Raw genomic sequence first — 25673 nt, forward strand, 5'->3', positions numbered from 1 at the left:
AACAAACCCTGCTCTCCTATTATCTTATTTTAAAAAGCACATTAAGAAATATAACCTGTATGGAGTCTACAGAAATGTATAAAGCTACAGTTGCATAACTCCTTTGGGACACCAGTGCCTGACACAGCCTTATCCATAGACTGATGGAGAACATGCATAAACATACATACATACATACATATAAATATACACATCTGCTCCTTTTTTTCTTCTCCCATTAAGTCATTAACCACCTTTTTCATTTCATTTCCCTATAATAAATATTTATTTGGAAACTCTTCTTTCCCCATTCCTTCTCTCAAAAGGAGCTCTTTTCTTCTGAATCTCTTACTCTTTGCTCCATCTCAGAGTTCTTACTTACCTCTGTTACAAATTCCACCTCAAGGGAAAATCTCTGATGATTCTTTTTTCTTAAATAAAAATATATTGCTCTTTTGCACTAAATTTTATTTTCCAGGGCCCCCAAAGTACAGCCAAATGTGGAGGCTATAAAGCTAAAGAGTCTCCCTGTACTGTTTCAAGAAATAAATAAAAGCAAGCCAGCAGATGTCTTCATGCTACCTCCTCCAAATCAGGTGGGACTGTTTAGGGGTTATACTGAAAGGGATTCCAGTATAGAAGCCCATATTGTCTGTCTTTGCCTGCTGACCCCAACCCTTTTATCTGTTAGAACAGTTAATATATCTGTCTGGTTCACTAGCCTGTTCTACATACCTCTTAAGCATCTATAAAGTAGGGTTTATTCTTATCTAGCCTCATCCCTCTCTCTTGGTAGTTTCTTGGCTAATTATTATTTGTCTTTGCTGCGAACCAACGCATGTCATCAAAACATGTTCTTAGTTCTTAGAACAGTAAGTTCAGCGATGCTTCCGATTTACACTTTTTTTTTTTCAAATGCGAATGAATGGATTTGGGGCCCACAGAACAACTTTTAAGCAATGGGAACTAGTCAACCCTTCCATGTTGCTACTTTATTAAGAAGAGTAGGTATAAATCATAATACTAATACCTTTGTTTCCATAGGTGCTTTCCTCTGGATAATTCATGCTTCATTACCGTGCCACTATTCTCTGTCTTGTGTTCTCCCTTGGGTTCTGTGACAAACACGGGGCTCAGATCCAGACTCCAGAAGGTAGTGAAGCTTCCACGTTTGGTAACGTACACAGGTGCATTACACACTCCCCCCGATTCCTCTCTAGCCTCTTTGCGTGAGGTTGCCCCTGACCTGCCAAAGTCCAGGCTCATGAGGTGACACCACCCACACTACAAAGCCTCTCTGTCCTTCAGCCTCCTGAACAGCGAGTGGGCTGCCTTCGGGTTCTGAAGAGCAGTGGTTATCAAAGCGTTGCTCTGGCCCAGCAGTAGTAGCGTCACCTGGGAAACCATTAGAAAGCAAACTTTCAGGCCCCGTCCCAGACCTAGTAAATTAGAAACTCTGCGGGGGGAGCCCAGCAATTTGTGTTTAACAAACACTTCAGGTGATTCTAATAGCATTAGAGTGGAAAACAACAGCCATCAGGCATCTAGGGAGTTTGGGGGAGGCCTGTGGTTAGGAGAGCTATCTTTATAGGAAAGAGGGATCACGTGCAAAGGACCAAGCTTTTGAGGTAAGGCTTCATAGTGTAGTGCTAGGAGCAATGGGTAAAAAAGCGAGACTGCTCTGATACACAGAACCACTTTTAAGCAACTGGAACTATTCAGAAACAGGAGCAAGTCATTTGACTTCTACTCATTGACTAGAAGAGGCTCCCTTTCTCTCCAGGTGCTCACAGGTATAAGATTATACTCTGGCAGAATCTACGAATAAGGCAATATAAAAAGTACTAAAAATAAAGCAAGGTTCTTTCAAAAACAACGAAATTAAGCCATAATAGGAAGCTTAATAGGAAGCTTCAACATACCACTAATATAGAAAGAGAGGTTTATAATTAATCTATTATTAATTTTTTAATATCTCAAAGCTATTACCTTTAAAAACTATCCTACTGATGGTGCCTAGAGTAGATAATGGATTTTTGTTTCCTAATGCTTTATTTCTTATTTAGAAAAGACCAGCAGTTGGCTTAGATTCTCATAAGATTCCATTTATTATTATATGAGATTCTATTTATTATTTAAAAGGGACCAGTCACCACCAGCCAGAACTGATACTACATCAAAGATTAAGGTTGAGGTATTAACTTACTTCTCCTCTGTTTTGTAACCAAAACAACCATCTTTTGACAGTCATGATTTTGCTTCAGGATAGTTAGATAACTGAATTAATATTAATGAAAAGACAACCTAACATTATTTAGCCATTATTACATACCATGTACCTGGCACTGTCCTGAGCACATCATATACACTGTAGTATTTAATATTCACAGCAACCTTAGGAAGTTAAGCATTGTTATTCTCATTCTAAAGAGGAGGCACCTGGGCTGACAGAGGTTCAATAACTTGTCCAAGATCATAGAACTAGCAAGTGATGGAGTCAGGAAACAAAGCCAGTGGTTTCCAGAGTCAGGGTTCTTAATCTTTTGAGTATATCTTTTTAGTATAATCCTGAACTCTAGGGATTTGGAGGGCAGAAAGAATGTTTGGCCCAGTGCAAATAACACCTAGGACCATTTAAGGCTTCTAGAAATACTGAAGACAACCAAACAACCATTTAATGAATGTTCAATCTGTGTCACGTACTGAATTAACCATTGTGCAACTACTATCTCACTTAATCCTTACAACACCATGGAAGGTGGTTACCACTGTCATGATTTTACATATGGGTAACTATAGTTAGAGGATTTAAGTAATGAGCCCATCTTCTTAATAAAGAATACACTGCTCACATAATCAAATGTAAAGGAAGCAAGACACGTACTGAGCAGGTAAAAACCACTCAGTAAATGTAACTTCCCTTCCCTCATATTAAGTTTCCAGGGATAAGGATGGTGTCAGTGATGATTAATTCATTGTCTTTCTTACCTATCTTCTTACTTGTTCCATACGGCAGATATTTGTGAGTTAGATATCTGGGTGCTGTATGCAGTCTTGAAATAGAACTAAGTTCACTGACTTCTCTACATCTTTATAATCACCAAACACTACCTCTTTGAGGCTTGCACCACTGGCTAGGAGAGTGGCCCCCAAACCTGCCCATTTGGCAATAGTAACAATGAACAACCTTAGGAACAAGACATATCCCACACCCAAGCCCAACAATCAAAGAGTAACACGCCACGTTGCTCTGCCCAAAGAACCTTGTGCTACGGATGTAGGTGGCCAACATCTCACAGAGAGAGTCAGCGAAAATGAACACCTTTTCCCAAAACTGCAAGATTTCATCTAGTTGAGAGTTCAATGAAAGTTGATTTATTTAGTATTCTAATATCACGGGAAGAGCTCCGTTTTCAGAATCAGAATCTCTGGACCTCAGTCATGTCTCCACCACAAACCAGCTACGTAATCATGGGCACGCCGCTTAACTCCACTGGATTTGTTTTCTCACTGAGAAAATGAGACAAAATAAAACTTGTTCTCCAAATTTTTTGTGCATAGTAGATAAGAGCTGTGAAAATACTCTGCAGAAATATAAAACCCTGTCAGAAGTATGAGATGGGATTATTCTTTTATGTAACTCCTTCCTCGCCTAAAATTTGGCGGCCAATGTATCAACCTGGTTAGCCAAGTTGGTTTACTGACAGACTAATTTGAAAGGTTAAGAGGAAGGGGACTGTTTAAAACTGATAATTAGCAGCTGTAGCAAGAACACCCATGGAACTATTTGCTCAGTTGTTTTGATGGTTAAGAGGGATTCATTTCCAATAACCTTACTTCTCTATAACCTTCGCAAATCCCTAGGTCAGTGAGTGTTCCTATGAAATAGGCTGAGAAACCTTTCCATGCAAGCAAAAAGGATTATCGGCAAACCATTATGTCACTAAACATGACAGAGACGCTCTTCGTAGCGCAACAAGTGGGGGCTCATTATATTTTGCCAAAGACACTTTAGATTCCTATTCAGGTTTCAAGGTGCCAAGTTATTCACCCTCACATGTCTACATCAGAGCAGAAATTAGCCTATATGTAGATTGCTTGGGACAGCAGTGACAGGCGACAGGAAAAAGGGCATTTTTATGCTGAGAGAAAAAAAGAAACTCCATCTGGAGTTAAACCTGGAGAGATGAATAAAAGACAGTATTTTAGTACTATTGATTGTTTTTACATCTCACTGAGAGGATTCAACCAAAAGATTCAAGAGCAAAGAGATAAACATCAAGTAAACATTGGGATTGACATATATACACTAATATATATAAAATAGATAACTAATAAGAACCTGCTGTATAAAAAATCAAGTAAACAATTTCTTTGGTGCCCTTACATTTACCTTGGACTATGGTTCCCCCTGAAGTTATCTGATAGCTTAACATGGCCTTGTGATGTGACACCATCATCCTGCTTTTCCTATTATACCTCTTTTCTTAAAATATTTTGTGGTCAACACGAACAGGTAAAAGTCTATATTCTCCCTGGGCCTGTATTTGGAAAGGAAAATTCATTTTTTTTCAAGTCACTGGTTGTAAAGCTATAAAGCTGATTGCTTGATTAGTCACTCAAACTCTGGCTTTGGATCATCTTACCAAAGTTTACCTTCAGTATACCCAAAACAGAGGTTACAGAGGTTGCTTAGATCATGGTCAATGGCTGGGAAGGAAACCAAGGTTTCTCAGACATAAGACATGCCAAACTTTTCAAAGCCAAGATCATCTCATTTTCCTGCTTCTGCTTCTCTGATAAAACACACCTATGCTCTGTTACTAACAGCCACTCTGCAATACACTACACGTTGAACCAGCTGACCCCCCAAGTGCAGGCCTCTCCAGTGGGTCTGGTTGTCACTAAACCACTGACTAAACATTTTAAGACTGGCTTTGGCAAAACATGCCAGAAATTCCTTCAGGGTAATTAAAACCACCTTCTGTGTCAATAAATACAGCCTGTGAGATCCCTCATGTGCAGAGGGGCTGGTGCTGACCCACGGGCTCTAGGACATTTTTTCTTAGATGGCTTTTCCATCACTGCAATTGATTTTAACTGACTCATCCAGACCCTTCCCCCGCCCCATTATGGAATGATTGGTTGAAATCAGAGGTGTCATCTTACCATTATTGTTTAAGCCAAGAAACAGGACCAAAGGGGCTCTGAACCTAAGGGCCAAGCTCATTGCCAAAGCCCTTTCACCCAGACCTACAGGTACGAGAACTCGAATGGAATTCTTGTTACAGAATGTGACAATTACTAGTGTCCACTTTTCACTACTCTTCCAGGGTTCCAACTGATTTTCATTTGAAGAATTATTAATGTGACTTCAAAGTAAAAAGAAGAACTCAGGTGAATATTTACTACATTGATATCCAGAGGCCTGTTCTTCGCACATAATAGACACTCCATGAATTATTTTTCACCCCAATAACAGCTTTATAATTTTTAGTATGTAAACAATGCATAATACTTATTGAAAACTGTCATACATTAGAAAATATAAAGATAAATAGTAAAAATTACTAAAAGTTCCATCAGCCCGAGATAACCATCATTAATATTTTGATAACCATTCTGTTTGTTGAATTCTCACAATTCACACATACAGGAGGAATCATACTATATATATCATGGATGTGGTGAACTTTAATATTTTGAATTGTCTTTTTTTTTTGCTTACTTCTCCCCTCCCCCCTCATAACCAATGTTAATAACCCTTTATATACTTTTTTCATTTGGATGCTATCATATACCAACTCGTATGGCATGACTAAGGTTTCAGTTGCTTAATCAATATTTGCTGAGTGGTTAGAGTAAAAAACAAACACGTAAACAAATGAATGGATGAACGAATACATAATGCGTCATGCTCTTAATCAGCTGGTACGATTTCCAAGTGATTGCAAAAAGCACACCTTTTGACAGCACCCTTGTAGCTTTAAACCCTAGTGGGTGTAGGAGAACCTGGCCTCAATATGTGAAGAGGGAGCCCCAAGTTCAAACTCCCACGTAAAGAATATGAAACTGGCTGCTGTCCTAACTACAGAGACATAATCAATTTACTCTCAAACTCAAATCCAGTTTAAAAACCATTTCCTAAGCACCTGTACCCCAAGCACTATACTGTCCTCTGTAGGATAAACTAAAGGGGTAAAGATGTGATGACCGTGCTCTGGGAATTTCTTTCCAGTTGGGGAGACAACATTCGGTCTGCCTCTTTCTGGCAGACTGTCTGACCTTGGACCTCAGTTTTCTCATTCATGAAATGGGAATGAGACCTATACATCACAGGATTGTTGTTATGATTAAAGAATTCAAGGAATTCAAGAAAAATGTCATGGGAAAATCTGGATTGGAGGCAGGTCACATAGGTACCAGGGAAGGGGAAAGGGTACTTATAGGAGCAGGGAAGCAGAAATGGCCTTGGGTAGTGAGGACCCTGCACAAGCCAGCCCGCATGGTTTGAAGATCAGTTGGGAGAGACTCAGGTAAGCAAAGGGACAGGCAGGAAACAGTAAGGCTTACAAGCACAGGAGAAAATCGTGAACAGACTAATCTTCTTAAAGGGTCAAACAAAAGGCGGAAAATGTGTTTTGCCTTTTCAGCGTGTGCCAACGTCTAGATTAAGGCCATCCATATGAGTGACTCAAAGGCAACCTGCTTGTCAAGTAACTGGAAAAAGGAAAGACCTGGCCTGCACAATGGGCTCAAATCCAAGTTTCTTAGACTTATAGGAAAAACTCTGATCGGAACATTTCCATCTCAAATTGTGCTGAGAAAGCTTAGGGACTGAGTAAGCATGTTGGCAGCAGAAGTACAATATGATAATCAGACTCCTTTTGCATTTTTCACCACAGTGCACAGTTCTTCAGGTCCTGGGGAGACCTTCGCAGGTTTTTGATCTCTGACGCTGTGAGGGGTCAGAGAACCCATAAGGAAATACACCTTGTTCACAAATGGAACTGCACCCAAAACTTTCCTCCTATGTCCTATGAAGTAACCAGAGAGTTCTGACTTCCAAAGCACAGTATGTGAATTTCACCCAGGCTAATCCTACAGATCTGGAGTGGGATTAGATATTAATCATTGCAAGAGACATCAACTGGAGACACTGAGCTGTCCCAGTCTCTCCCATTAAGCTCAGGGTCCCAGGGCAGCTCTTCTCCCCTCTGTCATATCTTTTCCTTTTAAACTAGAACCACTGATGAATTCCTGGAAGCCTATCCCCATGCATCTGTGCTGCCCTAATCAATACTCTCTCGCTCCATCCTGCCTGCCCTGGCCTCCCAGACAGCAGAGAAAGGAGATGAGAGGTAGATTTTAACATTACCATCTCAAATCATCGTTGAAACTTAATGTTTATAGAAGCTGTTCTAATACTTTTAGAACTCTGAGGAAGCAACTGGATCACCTACTAACCACACAAATCTTTATCCATTGAACTGTCCATCCATCCATCCATCCATCCATCTACCCAGCCAGCCAGCCAGCCAGCCAGCCATGCATCCTTTAAATTTTATCTACTGAACACTTAGGTCACAAACTGTGTATCATTTTTTAATACTTCATAAAAGTTTAAACAAAAAAAGTCAAAGAATGTGGTATTCTTACTGCAATACCTCCAGATAGTTCAGAGGGAGAAAAGTGCCCCAAATATTCAAGCCAAATGAACTAAGACTTCAGATGGACTCCCAACTATAATCCCCAAAGACTGGTGAAATACAGACAGCCAACATACAGCTGACTCTGGAACAACATGGGTTTGAACTACACGGGTCCACTTAAACACAGATATTTTTTTAAATAGTTAAATACTTGAGTACCACACAGTCCATGGTTTGTTGAATCCATGGATGCAGAAGAACTGGGAGTGTAGAGGGCTGACTATAAATTATACCTAATTAACCTCTGCGTTGTTCAACGGTTGTTAGAGGGACTAAAAATCACTCATTAAAAATGTAATCCCAGTGGTAGTTTATAAGATTTTTACTTTGCATTTCCATCAAATCATGCTCTCAATTTTTGGAGGGAAATTAGAGATGTCTGGAAATCTTGAGCCAACGATAGAGTCTAGTTTCCTCAGATTTACCTAGGTTCAAATTGCATTCAACCACATATAGTATTAACAAGAAAAAGTTAACATAGCTTTCGGAAATGTCAGATTTGAGCCCCACAAGAGGCTAGCTCATTAAACAACCATACTGGCTGTCATATTGGGTCAATCATTCTTTGAAATTACCTACTCACCAGTTTGAAGAAAATGAACATTTCCGGGTCACCAGGTTCCATGTACTTATCTACGACTGATGCCCGGGAACCAGAAAAGTCATTTTATTTAACATAGGTGGGCAACTAAATCCCAGAGAGCAAGCTACTCACCCATGTATTTAATAGCAGAGGCTGAGCACTGAGCTTGTTTTCCCACTAGGAAGGGTAAGAGGACCCAGGGCTTTGGGGAAGGACCAGGGCAACGGGATCAAACGAAAGCTTGTTAATTATATCTTTATGACTTTTTTTCTGATTTTCACCCCACGTACATTCTCTAGGATGAACTTAAAACACTCTGAAAACGTGTGACAACGTGAAATAGAGGCAAAACACGGACCAAACAAAAGTAGGAAAGAGCCATAGCAATTACAAAGGCACTCATTGGTACCACTCTTTAAGAACGCAATTTACTGATATTATCTAGAAACTTAATTGTTCGTACCATTTAACCCTGTAATCTTGACTTTAGACACTTGTTCTAAGAAAATAACCAGAGAGATGATTTAGATGCATGCAATCATTTATCACACAAATATTACATCAAAATCCTGGAAATAATCCAAACTTCCAGCATTGAGTGATTGGTAAAATTATGGTTTAACTATAGGATGTTACAGAAGAATGCTCACAGTATTGTGTTTGGGACCAAAACAAACAAAACAAGCATAGATATGATAATATTTTTCATATAATTCCTTTATTCATCCATCTCTCTCTCTCTCTCTCTCTCTCTCTCTCTCACACACACACACACACACACACACACACACACACACACACACACAGCAGCCTGGAAGAAAATAGATCAAAAAATGTTTGTAATAATTATGTTCAGAGCTAGAGGTAAATTCAATTTTCTTTTTTACACTTTTCTTTACAGTCCAATTTTTCATCAGTGAGCACATATTTTGTTCTCTCACAGCCTCTATTCTTTTCCTACGTAGCATTTACCAAGATTTATGTGCATGCTCTTATGTTTGTGTTTAATGTGTATCTTTCCAATAGAATGCAAGCTCTATGACAGTAGAATATGTGTCTGTTTTTTTTTTAATTGCATATCTGGGTTTTTTTTAGCGTGGTGCCTAGTATATAATAAACATTTTGAAAGTAACCACTGAGTGAGCAGCTGTGCGGACACTACCTGGAAGATCTGTGGTGGTATATGAGGGTTCTAATGGGCATCAAACAGTCGGCTACGTCTCTAGTCTCCAGCTCATTTGCTCAATAATACACCATTTTCCTTGCTTACTGTTGCCTCCTAAGATCACACAAGACTCCACTCTCCATTAGGAATGCCTGTGCCGCTCCGCTCCACCTGTCAGAATCCCACCAAGACCCCAACCTTCCCCACTGAGCCATTCCTGTTCAGGTAAGCATCCCTCTAGCACTTACCAAAGTCACTCACTTGGAAGATCAACATTTTTTGAACTTTATTGGGTTCCAAACACTTTTTTTGAATAGGGGTCAGCAAACGATGGTCCATGGGCCACCACCTGATTTTGCAAATAAGAGTTTTGCTAGAATACAGCCATGCCCACACGCTACAATGGCAGAGTTGAGTAGGTGGGACATAGACTGTATGGTCAGGAAAGATGAAAATATTTACTAACTGGCCTTTTACAGGACAATTTACAGACCCTGTTCTAGAGCATCTACGTACTTGTGAAAAGCAGAGATGACACCAGATTTTTATCCCATCAGGTTATTCTTAGGGCAATATGGGATCCGAAGTATATCTCCAAGAGCTTTGTAAAAACGAAATGATTGTAATATACCTAAATCCGTTTTTTTTTTTTTGAATATTTGAATTTTATTTTATTTATTTTTTATACAGCAGGTTCTTATTAGTCATCCATTTTATACATATTAGTGTATATATGTCAATCCCAATCTCCCAGTTCATCCCACCACCACCACCACCCCCCGCCACTTTCCCCCCTTGGTGTCCATACGTTTGTTCTCTACATCTGTGTCTCTATTTCTGCCCTGCAAAGCGGTTCATCTGTACCATTTTTCTAGATTCCACATATATGCGTTAATATACAATATTTGTTTTTCTCTTTCTGACTTACTTCACTCTGTATGACAGTCTCTAGATCCATCCACGTCCTAAATCCATTCTTAAGAACATACATGTCTGTGTCAGACATACATGCATTCAAGTCCCGAGTCTGCTGACTGATGCTGGGCAGATTACACAACTTCTCTAAGCCTCAGTTTTTGTCATACATTCCCTCATTTCCTTAATAAACGTGTAATAAGCGCTATTTGCCAGATATTGGGCTAGGAGATGGAAAATAGACAATGGTGACTAAGACCTAAAACGTCTCACCTAATTCAGCCTTAATTGTAAATACAGCTGAGGATTGCTGTGAGGATTATATGATGCACACACACATGCGTGGATACATGTACCTATTATCATATATATACACACCAATGTAGTACACAATACATATACGCGTAATATATAGTACATCATATATAGCAGGGGTCCCCAACCCCCGGACCGGTACCGGTCCTCAGCCTGTTAGGAACCGGGCCGCACAGCAGGAGGCAGGCGAGTGGGAGAGGGAGCGAAGCTTCATCCGCCGCTCTTCATCGCTCACATTATCACCTGAATCATCCCCCCACCCCCGTGGAAAATCTGTCTTCCACGGAACCGGTCCCTGGTGCCAAGAGGTTGGGGACCGCTGATATATAGTGTATATAGAGTCCTTAACTCAATTCCTGGTACGCTGCGAGCACTCAGTATATGACGGCTCTTCCTCCTCATCATAATTACAACAGAATCTCTTTTAACAGACCTCTAGGAAGCTGACTCATTGGATGAAAATATGCCTTCAATTCCCTCTGTAAAATGGGTCTCTAGCCTGCTCTACATTCACAGCTAATCTATCAAGGTCATCTCCGGTCCACCGGCTCACTTCTGTTTCTTTTGGTTGAGCTGCGCATCTACTGAGAGTCAGTTGTGTCGGCTCCCAAATCTCTTGATGCCCGTATACTTGTCATTTAATTAAATATCATGGAAGGTGATGAAAAGAATGGTGTAAAAAGGCAGAGAATGATTGTTTGATATGAAAACTAAGTTTAATGCTTTCAAAAAATGATCAAAACTTGTCAATTAAATGTGGGAGAGAGAAAAGATGGGGGACAATCATAAAAATCTAGAAGGATCAGTAGTTAAGATTGGTTCTCAGGGGTCTATACTCTCACTCAACCTCAAGGAAACCAATCTCAGACATGGTCTCTGTCATTTTGGGTGTGGTTTGTGCGAGAAAAATGTAAGTCCCGATCAGCAGTTCCCTACTCAGAGACTAAGCCTTGATTCTTCAACAGGCTCTTCATCAAAATTAGGCAATGCTGTTTAAAATAGGTGTATCAGGAACTATACTCAACATTTAGTAATAACCTATAAGGGGAAAGAAGCTGAAAAACAATTTATACATATCTCTGAATCACTTTTCTGTACACCTGAAACTAACACAACATTGTAAATCAACTATACTTTAATTAAAAAAAATAAAATAGGTGTATCATTGTTACGATTCTCTGCCTTAACTTTTCCAATTTATCATCAACTATTGGTCCCAACTGCATGGAGTGAGAGGGATTCTTCTGTATTTATTAAATGCTCACGTATAAACAATAACATGTTAGCCGGGGGCATGTTGCCTCGGCCGCTGCCATATTTTATAGGTAAAAAAATAATCAGAGAGATGGCGTGACTGGTCCAAGGCCTCGGAACTAGTACTGCTGGAGTGGGGAGGGGTCTTGAGCCAGGCAGGCTCTGATTCCACCATCTCAGCACCCCCAGGGATAACAGAGAGGCAAACGCAGCACAGACTCACACAGTCTGGCTTATATGATTAAGTACATTTTGAGAAGGTCAGAGCATCATCTGCCCAAATGGATGGAAAGATGCTTGAGAGCAAGAACTTCTATTTCACCACACTCCCCAGCACCACCACCACAGCAAGCTGGCAAGAAATCCAAAAATCAATTTTGTTGGAGTTGATGAATTTTATTTCCTAATTCATAATAGTAGAAGAAACTGGGGCTTCCTGATTTCTAAAAGAAAAAGGTTCATGTGGGATTTACAGCCCCCTCCATGGAGCACACAACAGCAGGGGAGACAGTCTATTGTGGCTGTCAGATCATGTCACTGAAAGCTCAGCCTCACCAATTGGCACTTGTCTTTCCTGTCGGTGCGGCAAGTTGAGCAGTGCCCTGCTCACCAGATGGTTATTTGTTCCACCAGCCACCTTTGCTGCATCCCTGATTCACTCCAGCCCAGCACAGTCTCCAGAATTCATGCTGCAAGGCAGCTCCTGCCAACAACTTTGCCAAATGGCTCCTCTCAAAGTCATGGGCCGCCCAGACAGACTGGCTCCTCCGTCTGCAGCAGCTTTTGGCAGAGACGCTTCCCTTTCTGGCTCCACCTCTTGGCTGCACCAGAGCCTTCTTGCCAGAAAGATGATCTGACCCATCAGTACACAGAGCCAGACCTGGAGTTCTGGGGCCATTTAAAGCCTACATCTGTGTCCCCCAAGTTCACCCCTGACTACAATGTCAGAACACACAAAACAATCCTAGATGATCACAAATACAGACACAGTGCATCACAGAAACTTAGAGCCAGGAAAATCTATACAGAGCTTGCCTCCCCTCCCCCATCCTCAACCTCATTTTAGTAGATTAGGAAATCAAAGCCCAGAGAGTAAAAGTGACTAATTATGGTGGCAGGACTGGGAATAACACCCAGGTCTTCTCATGTGCATTCCAAACCACTGCTTACAATAAAGACTGCATTGCCTTCCAATTTCCCCTCTGTTCATTTTCAAATTCTTGATAAAAAGTAGACCCTGTGTATTGGTATTGATTCAAAGGAGAATTTCTTTAGAAAAAATGAAGAATCTTTTCTCTACGTCAACATCATGACTTTTTTTTTTTTTTTTTTAAGCAGGCCTGTCTATATACTACACTGACAGACCTGGAGGTGACTTCTGTTCTGCCACCCACAGCTGGGTGACCTTGAACAAGTAATCTCATTCTGTTTCAACTTTTCACTTAAAGGGGTATAAGGACAGTATCAACGAGAAAGATAGTTTAAAGCCCAAAGTTGGTTCATGGCACACAGCAAGCCCTCCACAACTGCTAGTAATCAACATTATTCTGTATTAACACTCAAATCCACAGTGGTTTTAGAATACACAGTACTATGCACATATACATAGGCATGCCAGGTATTTCTTACATTAGGAAGTTCAAGTTCACGAAGTTAAATGACTTATCCAAGGTTACTTAGAGAATAAACGAAGGACCAGAGATTTCTTCTTGCCATTTTGCTAAGAAATGAGAACCAGTATCTTGGCTTATTTAAAGGAGAATGTTTGAACAAAAACATATATATATATGCATAATCACTGCAGCATCTTATGAAATATAAAAAGCCGGAAACAATTTCCCATCCAGCCACAAGGGAACTGCTAAATAAACTGCAGTACAGTCATACCACGGGGCACTATGCAGCCATTAAAAAGAACAAGGCAGACGTAGGTGTCCTGACACAAAAAGGTCTTTCAGATATGTCACTGAATGGGCGAGAAAACAAAGCGCAAATAAAACAAGCAGTATGCATTCAGTTATACAAACAAACAATCCCTCCCCTAACGTGTGTCTGTACATGTATATTTAAATGTATGGAAATGTATAGAAAGGTGTCTATAAGGAAGTCCACCAACTACTGACAATGGTAACTCTGGGCAAAGAAGTGGGATGGGTGTGGGGATGGAGAGTGATTCATGCTTTGCTTTATCTACTTCCATAATGCTTGATGCTTTTCAAATAAGAAGGCGTTTATGCATTATTTGCCTTATAAATAGACATAAAGGCAGAGAGGAACGTGAATGACAACAGTACAGCAGCTGTGAACCAACAGACCTCCTAATCTGCGTGTCCCTGGCCCCAACTTGACCTCTGCAAAGTTACATGAGCAATGCTACTCTCAAGTTTCTTGTTCAGCTCTCGTCTTTGGTAACATGCTTCCTGGTGAGATTTTGTACTTAGGGATCCAGCTTTTGCCTTTCAGACCACCTGGGAGTGCTCAGCATCTTGCTGCAATATCTCCCATTAGAGCCACTTACAGCTTTTCCACATTCAGCACCCTTGTGCATCTGTTGAGGGTCACAGAGATGAGCCCCCTGCATTAAGTGGAGGAGATGGCCTGCCATTCTGTGACTACTTCGGGTTCATTACTTAATGGATTCAAGCAGTGAAATCAGCCATGCATGATGGAGGAGGCTGTCAGTCGCCCAGCGTCAAGCCCAGTACGCCTAGAATACATGGTCTCCTAGGTAAGGTACTCTTTGGCACACTCCTTCTGGTAGACCTCATCTTTCTCACGTTAAAATCCTGCCTGTAGAGGCCCCTCCAGACCCTTAGACTCCATGCATCTTCTTGCCCCTTCATTTCTTTTCATTTGCTGGAATCAATCAGGTCTCTTGCCTCTAAAGAACAGAACTGACAGTCTGACTTACCCCCCTCTACATGGCCATCCGTTTCCATTACCCACAATGATCCTTTCTCCAAAGAAAGCATTAATACTAATTAGTTGTCCACGGATTTCACAAATACATATCCTATTATGACCACTTCCCACTATTCCCATACTGAACTTGGAGCATAAGAATCCAAGGATTCCTGGATTTACGACAAAACTCCTAGTGGTCTTGTAAAAAGACTCTGTGCTTCCAATGGGATAGTTATGTCAGAACTGGTTTGTCAGGTCAGAGCTGATTTTCAGCCTCATTCTCGCGTTCTATTGGAAAGGCAACAGAAGGAAATCTGGTGGTAAGAATGAAGTTTGGAGATGAAAGCAAATATCATTTTAATGGGAGATGGGTAGAGCACTACTGGAGAGTTGCTCTGGCCAAAATGAGTCCTCAGACACCACCCCTGATGCAAGAGGACATCAGCCACCATACAGCTGCCTCTGGCCCATTCCTTGTGCTCTGCTCCAGGCAACTATATGAGTTGCCATCAACTCTGGACAATGCGTGCCTGGATGGCCCAGTGGGAACTTCATTGTGAGTGTCCCAGGCTGGGGGTGAGGGACATGGAGAAGGCTATAAAAACCCAGCTAATTCTCATATTTTGACTGTTCAATTCCGTAAATATTTTCCTTCTTTTCGTATTATAGATAGAGTAGAATAAATCTACAGGATTAAGTCAGCTAAGGATTCTGGCACCAACTGGGGGAATTCAGCTCCCTCCCTGTGGGAAAAAGAGGAAAGCCTAGACTTGTGCACTGTCTTACTGGGATGAGATGAACCGGGTGAACTGAGTAGCACTGAATCGGCACCATGGGGATGTATGCGGAGCGTTGAACACAACCTGAATTTTTTTCCCTCTAAAATCCAGGCAAGAAGCAGCAGGGGTGGGCAAAGAACTCTTGCCTAGAACCCAGGCAGTCATTGGTTCCAATCTGGGTCTGCCACTTAACAAGTATGTGACCTTATACAAGTTTCTCTGCTTCTCCAAACCTTGCAATTTCTTATTCTGAAAACTGCATCTAATGCAACCGTTTCCTCAGAGTTGTTGAAGGAGATTAAATGAGTAAACACATGAGAAACACCTAGGAAAATGCCTGGGATACAGACAGTACTCAAGAAACCTTAGTTCTCCTCCCTCATCTAAGCGTCTAAATTGGGCCCTTAGTTTCTTCGTAAATGCAAATGCTAGAATCTAGGAATGTCAGTCTACAGCTGTGCTCTTTTCATTGAGCATACCAATATTTTGACAGGACTGGCCTAATGTTATTCACCCCAGGTTCACTGGTACGTTTCTGACCAGCCCTCATAAAGGGCTTGGGATCGCCCCTGGGGACCTGGATGCTAATAATGAATACTTGCTAGTGATTTTCAATGCACTCTGGTTATTATGTTTGGTAGTGGAACATTTCCTATCCCCGGAAAGGTCATTTATAATAGTATAAGGCTGCTTCTTCCCACCTTCCATTTCAGATTTTTCTGAGACTGGCAGAGAACTCAAACAGTCATCCATATGCATTGGAAATACTATTCTGATCTGGCATTTGCATAAAAAATACCAAAGCAACTTAAGGAACTACAGGGCAGCTCTCCATCATGACACTACCTCCTTTTATTTTTCTGATGCCTTTCCAGCACCTTCATATCAAAAGTCATTTTCATGTACCTTCCTAGTTTTACTCATCATAGCTTCCCTCTTTCTTGAGCATGTGTGGGATGGATGGGGGGAGGGGAGGAAGCAGGGAATTTCTCTTTCTTTTATTCTCATGCCCCTAAGAAGCTGTAACGTTTCACAGATCACACAGATCTCAAGTTTGGAGACCCTCTGAACTCAACTCACCCAAGACTGGCCTCTTCTTATTCTATCCCATTGCTCAAAAATGGCCATATAGCATTATTGGTATAATTTAAGTGTGCGGTTAATTATGCTTACACCAAGGTATTCTGTCCGGGTACAATTTCTTTATATGGCGCCAAGATAAGTTTCCTTGTAATTTTTCACTCATTGGCTCAAATTCTGCCCTGCAGTGCTCTTCTCCTAGGCATCTCACCTATTCCCATGCTTTTAAGTACCTTTAATATACCCGTGACACCCCAAATTATAATCTAGTCCAGATCTTTCTTCTGAGCTTCAGACCCAGATACCCAACTGCTTACTTGAGAGTCTCACCGTGAGGCTAGATGACTCCAGTTTCAGTGGAAAGCCCCACTGTGCATCCATTCTCATGGCAAAATCCTGGGAGGTCATCCTTGACACCATCTCCATCTACTTCTCCATCTCCACCCAGTTTATCACACCAACTCAGCCCTATCCATTCTTCTCCTACAATGTATCTCGAATCCATCGAATTCTCTCCACCTTTATTGCTGCCACCATCCTAGGGGACAGCCGTGGCCTAACTATCCCCCTGCTTTCACCCCTATTCACTTCCTACCCAGCCCTCTGACCCCACCCTACACAGCAACCAGCCTGAGTTTTGAAAAAACAAACCTGATCATATTTCTCCCCGATCAAAATCCTTTGATGGCTTTCGACCCATCTTTGGATAAGGTCCAAACTCCTTAAGGCCAACAACGCTCAACATGATCCGGTCCCTAAATACCTCTCCAGTTTCTTTTTTGTAACATTTTATTACAAACATTTTCAAACAAATAGCAAAGTTGAAAAAAAATTTCAGTGAATATACATTGACCGACCACCTGGATTCTACCATTAACATTTTATACTTGCTTTATCATCTATCTATCCATTTATCCATCCTTCTCTCCTCGTATTAATTTTTCTTGGTTTTGGTCCATTCCAAAGAAACTGTAGGCTCCAGTCTTGTTTTTGTCACTCTTCTTGTTTTTCCCTACACTCAACCCTAGGCATCTTCTCATTCTTCGAATCTGTCAGACTATTTTATATCTCTGTGCTTTGGACCTATTGCCCCTTCTACCTGAAACGTCCTCAGCTCTTGTTAATTCCTGACTCATCCTTTGGTTTTCAGCTTCAACTCTGCCTGAGAGGCAGTCACTGAACCCCCAGTCTAAATTAGATTCGCCTTTCTGCCTTACACATAATCTCAAGGCGTCTTGTGCTTTTCCTGAATATCACTTGTCACAATTGGTAGCTATGTATTTTTTTGCAAAATCATTTGTTTAATGTCTACTTTCTCCACCAGCCCAAAAGCTCCATGAGAACAGACACAATGTCTGTACCGGAGCATGCAGGATCACCCCCACAGAAAGTTAGTTAATAGTTGTTGAAGGAATTAAAGGCAGAAGGAATCAATAGTTACATAATAATAATAGCATATTAATATAATAACAATACATGGACTAAGTGAATTTGTTCTTCTTTTAATAGGTACAAGCAGTATGGGTTTTTTAAGGCCTCTAAGAGAAGATGGAACTTACTCACTGCCAGAATATAACCAGCAAGTACATTAAGGCAGATTGCCAAGTGGCAAGATCCATGGCTAGTGGCTGAGTCAAGAAAGGGACGGTGGCGGGTCTCAGGGACTTCTCTCCCATTTCCACTAGCCCTTCCCTCAAGATCATCCCAAATCAACAACGATCCAAGGAAAACCAGGGTGCTTGCAATGCAAATGCAGTTTAAGTAATACTAACAACGGCTATAATGTATTGAGGGCATTTATCGAGGACTGGCTTTGTATTAGGCACTGTGTTGAGTGCTTTTCCTGCATTAGATATTCTTTTTTCCTGTGGCATAGGTTCTAATGTTATTCCCATTTTAAAGCTAAGGAAACTGAGAACAGAATAGTTATTTTTAAACAACAAGTTCTCTGACTTCCTCTTCTAACCAGATTGCCATTCCTGTAAAGTCCACCTACGTAGAATATTTATTCTGACTGTGCCCCATATGAGGGTAGAAAGATTAATCTAGAAAACTCTCAGACTGCTCTAATGGAGAGGGGGTTTTAGTTGGTTCTAACAAGTCTAAAAATATAGAAAGCCAACCCTACCGATGCTTTACCTCAGGTATGAAACCCAAACACACACTTTCAAATGATCCCTGCAAAGAATTTTTCCTCGGATGGGAACACCGTTTACACACAAAGATAAACCACTGTGATCTTTCCCATAACAGGAACTAATAGTTAAAGAAAAATGAAGCAGTGCAGAATTTCCTAGTAGAAGAGCATGTCAGCCAGTCTTGAGTTTGAAGACAAGCTTTTCCCCTGACTGTGTGACCTTGACAAATTAGTATCATCCCTGGGCCTCAGTTGCTCAGTTTCCTTATTTGAAAATGGAAATAACAAGATCCACTTAGCAGGGGATGGACATATTAAAATGCTACTTACAGAAACCTCAGTACAGGGCTTGGAAAAGAGAAGATACTCAAAGATCGTAACTTTGAGAAAGGGAGGAAAAGATAGGAAAAGGTAGGGAAGGGTGGTAACTTAATACTCAGAATAAAAGAAAAGTTATAAGAAATGTTTTCAATAAATGCACGTCATGCATTCTTTTCCCATCAGAGAGAGAGAGGGAGGAGCTTGGGAAAAAGTGTCCTTTAGCATTTGCATTGCTCTTACCCGGATGAACTTGCCTGCAGATACCACTTACAATGCAAATTGAGCTTAGAGTCCTTCACACTAACTACACAGCAAAAACCTTCCAGCTTTAAATAGAATTCCACTGCAGTGTGGAATGATCCGAGCAAAGGGAAGAAAAATTCAGAGATAAATGCGAAGGAGATTTTGCAGAAAAAAAAAAAAAAATCTGACATATCTGGGCAAGGGAGGAAAATGCAGAAATATCAAAGGAGGCATAAAGAAAAGCAAAGTCTATAGAAGGACCCAGAAATTAATTCCCCAGAAGGTGGGTTTAAGTTAATAAAGGGAAGCCCCTTTGTGACAAGTGACAAGCCCCCAGTGAAGACGATTTTAACAAAGAATATTTTGATCTAGTGGGGTTCCTTCAAGGTGTACTAGCACTTTGAAGGTATTCATCATCAGAAGAAGGACACTTCCCCCTCTGGCCAGGTCATTGTTGCCTAAAATGCAATTAGGGATTGCATGTAAAAAGGCAATTTACATTGTCTAAGTTCCATTTTTTTTTGTTTTCTTCCCAGACCTTCACTAAGATCAGGTAAAGAAACATGGAAGCATACTGTGAAATAAAGGTTTGTTTAAATTTTCAATGTGGTGGCAGTTGGGGGGTGGGGGGAGGGATCCAAGAGGCTGATTTGGAAAAATTTTAGAAAGTTCTTTGCTATAAACTCATGCCTTATTTCAGACTATATGAACCCAGATATTTTATTCAGAAGCAGAGTTTACAAAAATGTCATCAAATAGGAACAAAGATTAGGTAGTACCTAGGGCCCTGAAAGCGATAAGGAATGCCGTGTTTAACTCATTTCTTCATTCTACAGATGACAGTGCTACGCACATGGCCTCAATTTCCCCATCTTCCCAGCTCAGTAAGTTTCCTTTGCCTGCACGTGGAGGCATAACGCAATACAGAAGAAAACATGAAGGCAGCCCTCTATCTTTGTTGTCTCAAACAGAAAAAAAAAAAAAAGGTGTGCCCCCAAAGACAATAGACCGGAAAGCCAACTTCTCTTTTGGATGATATGCTCTGACCCAGAGCTGATCATATTCTACCTGGTGAGTCAGTGACAAAGCACTAAGAATGGGGAAGAACATCTTACCACCACGTTGTCACCAGGCAAGTAAAAAGAATCAGCAAGTATGGTGCTTGGTATGGGGCAGGGACAGGCTGCTGAACATCTTAAAAGCCACTTCTAAGCTCCTGAAGGCCAGAGCTCATAAAGCTCTGCTTGATCTGTCTAGCGCCATGGACGCATTAGGTGTGATGCTCTCCAATAATGATGATGAACGAAGCATGTATTTTCAATAGCGCTGGGCATTCTTTCTATCTAAAACTTCCAGGGATGTTTATAGAAGGTGCCACCTTTACCCCCAAATTGTGTGTCTTTTTATCTCTCAGAACTTGAACTCTTACTACCACCACACCCATCAGATTTCTCTAATAGTCTTGATTTGATTAAATATTATAGAAATTTTAGCACCCAAGAATAATAAGAAGAATCTTAAATTAACATGCCTTGCTACATTTTCCTAAAGCACTTTCACACATATTTTCTCATGTGGATATCACAATGTGACAATACAACACTTTATAGGAGTGGTTAAGCATGAAGGCTGACAGGTAGAAAATGAAAGCAAAAATGCAAAAGTTTTGGTATTTGAAAAAAAAAAAAAAAAAAAGCCTCCTCTCTCTATTCCCACACAAAAGGCAAATGAGATTCCACCTGCTGACTCTCCTTTCCTGCCTGCACCTCACTCAGGCTAATGTCAGAACAAGCTGGGGGGTGGCGAGGGGAGGGGGAGAGAGAGAGAGAGAGACACGACAATTTCACCTCTTGGCAAAGCTCAGCTTACTGAACCCTCTTGCTTTCTGCTGGCTGTTGATTCAGCAGAAACTACTGCTGCAGAATTCATAATGGTGATTTTTAAAGGCCCCACTGATCGCATTGCTCGCCCCACGTGTCACACTCATTCGCTCGCCGCCCCAGCACTGTCTCCCCAGCCACCTTTTCATATCTTGCTAATGCACTTCCAAGGGGAGCGGGGTTCGCCCTTTTTCAACGGGCCTTTTGGGCTTTTGATTGTCTAAGCAGGTAACCCGGCCGGAGAGATGAACGGGCAGGAAATGAAACCATGCCCACCCTTGCAGCCACTGAGAGAGACATCATTCCGCTCAGGGAGGGGCGGACCCACGGTCCTCTCAGGCCCCCTTCCTTCCTATCTCTCCCCTCACCCCGACCCCTGCGTACATATCCGGGGAGGGGGTCATCTGCCTTTTGGGGGGTCATTTTTCCAGCTGGGAGCCCCACCCTGAAAAACCTCATCCCCGAGGGCCATTTTAACTCCCGTGGGCGCCGGGTCCACCTGCTGCTGAACGCCCGGCTCGCCTCGCGGAGCCCGGATGGATGTGGGGCGCACCCGCAGCTGCCCCTGCGAGCCGAGCCCCCGCCCCAGCCCCGGGGCCCGGAGGAGGAGTCTCCGCCGCTACTCGCCCGGCTGCCCGCGGAGCTCAGCGATCCGCAACTTGCGCCCTTCCCCAGCGGCGGAATGCGGCGGGGCTGGCGTTACCTTCGGTCGCATAGCTGTGGTCGCGCAGGAAACTGTTGTTGATTTTGCGGGTATCAATGTCCTCCTCCATTGACAGCAGGCTTACTTGCGTGGGAACCAGAAGCCGGCAGACAAGTATCCATGATCCCTCCCCGCAGCCAGTCTCACAGGAGAGGGGGGCAGGGGAGCCAGTGGGACTGCACCATGGTCCGAGCCTGAGGAGGAGACGGGGAGGCGGAGAGAGAAAAAAAATAAAAACCCGGCAATGGAGCTGTCACCTCCTCCGCCCGGGATCTCCGAGGCTGCGGCGGCTCCTCCCGCGGTGCGCTCACTCCAGCTCCAGTGCCCGGCGCGGACGCTGCGCCTGCCTCCGCTGCCTCCCGGTGCCAAGATGCGCCGTGCCCCGAGGGCTCTGGGCCCGCCCGCCGCCCCGGAGGCGCTCACAAGCGGGGCTGGGGAGATGCCCAACAGGTTCCCCTCGTTGGCAGCCGCTCCGAAATGCAAAAGAGATCCCTCCTCCCCCTGGGGGAGCGGGCAGCCGCGACAAAATGGTGCCTTTCTGGACCCGAGCTGCAGTGGCGAGATGGCAGGGGCAGGATTCAGGCGGGCCCGGCCTGGATGAGGGTGCTGGTCCCACGGGAGGGCGGCTCGAGCTGGCGGGGGCTCGGCAGCCGGCGGGGAGCCGGGCAGGGCGCTGCAGCCGGCGCCAGCGCACTCACCCTCACACCCACACGCGCGCACTCGCAGCTGCCGCTGCTGCTGCTGCAGGAGGAGGCTGGAGGCGGCTGGTGCATTAAAGGCGAGGCTCCTCCCAACCGCGTCAGCAGCCCCAGGACTCTTCCCCAGCAGCGGTGGTGGCCGAGGCCGAGGCTGCGGCTGCTCTCTGCTGCAGTGGGGCGCACGCAGCCGCGAACCCGCACCTGGGCAGCGAGCAGCTAGCTTGCAGGTTGACGTGAAAAGCGTAGACCGCGCTCTTCCAACCTCCCTCCCCCTAGCGCCACGCAGCTCAGGGCGGCGTTTACTCCAGCACCCAGAGTCCCTAGCTCGCTGCCTTTCTCCGGACACCTGTGCTTCAGGACCGCAAAGAGAAGTAGGTTCCCTTGGGTAGGCAGCAAGTCTACATCCCGGTCCCTGTTGCTCACCCTTCCATAATGCATGTGGTCTCTGGATGAAGTTCAAGGGCGAGGCCTGGGGATCGAAGCCTCACACAGAGAGGAGAGAACGCTCATAGCCTAGCTTAAGCCCTCTCTGCGCTAGGAATAGATCGGGGAGCTGGGGCCAGAACTTTTCTGCGGATCACACCTGACTTCTCCCTTTCAAACAGAGTCTAAAACCTCTTCTACCTGTAGGCGTCTGCGTCTACACTGGCAGAGGGAGGAAGAGGGCTGAGGTATGAATCTTGTCAACATAGTCAGTCTGAAAAAGTCCACGTTCCCTAGCTCTTTGCACTTAGTTTTGGACAAACAGCTCCAGGCCCCCCTGCGGGTTTTGCTTGTGAAGACACAGCACTGCAGGAACCGCTGACATTTGCTCTCCACGTGAAAGGTACAGTGGAGCCCTGCGCCAGCAGAGCGCCACTGCTTCCCTGAGGGAATTTCAAAGATCCAGTGAATACCAAAAAGAGGCCTATCTTCCTACTTCAACTAGGAGGAAAATACAGAATGCCACCGCAACCCCCATTTTTCCCGAATCGCAAATCGCAAATTCCATATTTGAAAGAAAATGAGATCGTTATTGTCATGAAACAACTACAATCATTTCTGAAGCAACCCAAATCACTAGAAAGCCAGTTTGGAAAAGAAATGCCCCCGATTTCCCCTTGCAGAAGGCATTCGTTTCAGTGGGTGTCACTGCAGGGAGAGACCTCGGGAGAGACATCCGCGAATGTTTTGCTCAGTTAAGCTCCACCAGTTTAGCTGGATGAGCCCAGAGGGACCTGTGAGTTAATTATATACATACAATGCTTCGGCTAACACAATTTAGAAAGTATTTGAAGTCAAAAAAAAAAAAAAAAAAATGGGAAAACAAGTCCTTAACTGAGGTTGGGAATTGCCATTAGATTTCCATGAAGAACAGATGCTTCTGGCAGGTGGAAACTGGCATTGTCCTCATCTCCAGAAAGCAAACGCATATCTCTGGGAGAAGAGAGGAGAAATATTCTTTGATATAATTCGGGGCGGGGAAGTTCATCTTACAGTAGATTCCATTTTATTCTCATCTGTTGGTTAAGTCTTTCCTGCTTGTTTGACGATTTGTGCCAAATTCACATACGGAATTCCAGGAACAGATGAAGACTGGTGCAAATTGATTTAATCCACTTCAGCTCCAGTTGCCATGGCTGGTTCTTCACATGGTGAGCTATATCCATCACCAAGGCTCCAGAGGTCAGCTCACCTGTAGTTACATAGTCCAGCTTCTCTTGCAGGTAGGCATAAGGGGCGGTGGAGGGGAAAGGGGAGAAAAGCTAAGTTCATCTTAAAGCGGCGAGAAGACATCTTGCTTTGAGTTGAAATGACCTTACGTTGCCACTGGAGACCTTGGAGTAGTATTTGGGATATTCTCACCCGTATCTTTCTAGAACATGGGCTAGATTGGAACACAGTTGCAAGATGAATCAGGAAGGCCCAGTCTCGTTAGCCAGGCTGTGCTTGAGGAATTTTCCACTGTAAAAGCAATGGGAGAAGTGTCCCCTCCAGAGATCAAGCCTCTGCGTTTACTAAATTTTCCCTTTCCTGTTTCCTACAAAATTCTTCCTGCATTTATTTTATTCAACAGTATAGGCAATGTTTTCCTAAGACACAAGTTGTGAGAAGGCAAATTAGATGGCTCTCCATTAAGTAGATTAAGTAGATTCCAAGGTTTCTATTTTGTGAACCACTCTTTTCTGCTATGGGCAGTGGGGAACCATCCCCTCCAACCAAAACCAAGAAAAATACAGCTGTTGGCTTTGTTCCTTAACACAACGATGTGCAGTAAAGGAGGTCAGGGAGTGAAGGAAGCCCTGTGCAATCCTGTAGTTGTAAGAGGACTACACAGACCATTTCTAAGAAGACGCTCTGACCTTCTTTCTGTTCCTCCAATGTGCCAAGTTCTTTCCAAAAGCTTTTGGCATTTGCACATGCCATTCATTCCCTATGCCCCTTCCTCGTGTTCCTGGCATTCTTCAGCATCACAGCTGAACTGTCCCTACTTCACTGAGGCATTCCCTGGCCTCCCCATAGTCCCTGCCCCTGGTATTTTGTCTTAACATCTTTTTTTTCCTTCTTCATGGAACATTTGCCTTTTGTAATATTTGTTTACTTATAATTGTCAACCATTCCACTATATCTCTGCTATTAAGAGTCTGGCACTTAGTAGATGCTCGATTATATTTACTGAATGGAGATAAATATTTCGTAGATGAATGAGTAAATTACTGAATTTGTTCAGTGATATTTAGGTTTTAAAGCTCTACCTGTATTTAAATTCTTGCCCCCCCAAACCCAACAACAAAGTGTGTTGTAAGCCAGTAAGTTTCTAGCTTGTAACTCCTATTCCTATTGAAATAACTGTCCTACCCATTCCTGCATGCATATGCACCAAAAATATTTACTGAGCACTTAATATATGACAAGAATTATTGTAGGTGGTGGGATACAGTTAAAACAAAACAGAGTCCCTTTCTTCACAGAACTGAAATTCTATCATCTGATTTTAGTAATATGAGCTTTCTTGGAGATACAAC

The 25673-nt window shown here is 42.9% G+C and overlaps 1 protein-coding gene across 2 annotated transcripts in view; it reads right to left on the reverse strand.

Annotated features, from left to right (window-relative positions):
* The window catches only part of PPP2R2B (protein phosphatase 2 regulatory subunit Bbeta), a 464325-nt gene that overhangs the window by 274907 nt on the left and 163745 nt on the right, over positions 1–25673 (reverse strand). The window contains exons 1-2 of one of the 2 annotated variants that reach the window (XM_068534532.1): positions 22669–22703; positions 21971–22164 (exon numbers count right to left, since the gene is read on the reverse strand). In XM_068534532.1, the coding sequence (XP_068390633.1) occupies positions 21971–22040 (70 nt within the window). In that variant the 5' untranslated portion in view covers positions 22041–22164; positions 22669–22703. Of the gene's footprint in view, positions 1–21970; positions 22165–22668; positions 22704–25673 lie in introns of those variants that run through there. The other variant, XM_068534531.1, reaches the window with a different exon arrangement.

This window comes from Eschrichtius robustus, chromosome 2 (genome assembly GCF_028021215.1).
Source record: "Eschrichtius robustus isolate mEscRob2 chromosome 2, mEscRob2.pri, whole genome shotgun sequence".
NCBI lineage: Eukaryota > Metazoa > Chordata > Mammalia > Artiodactyla > Eschrichtiidae > Eschrichtius > Eschrichtius robustus.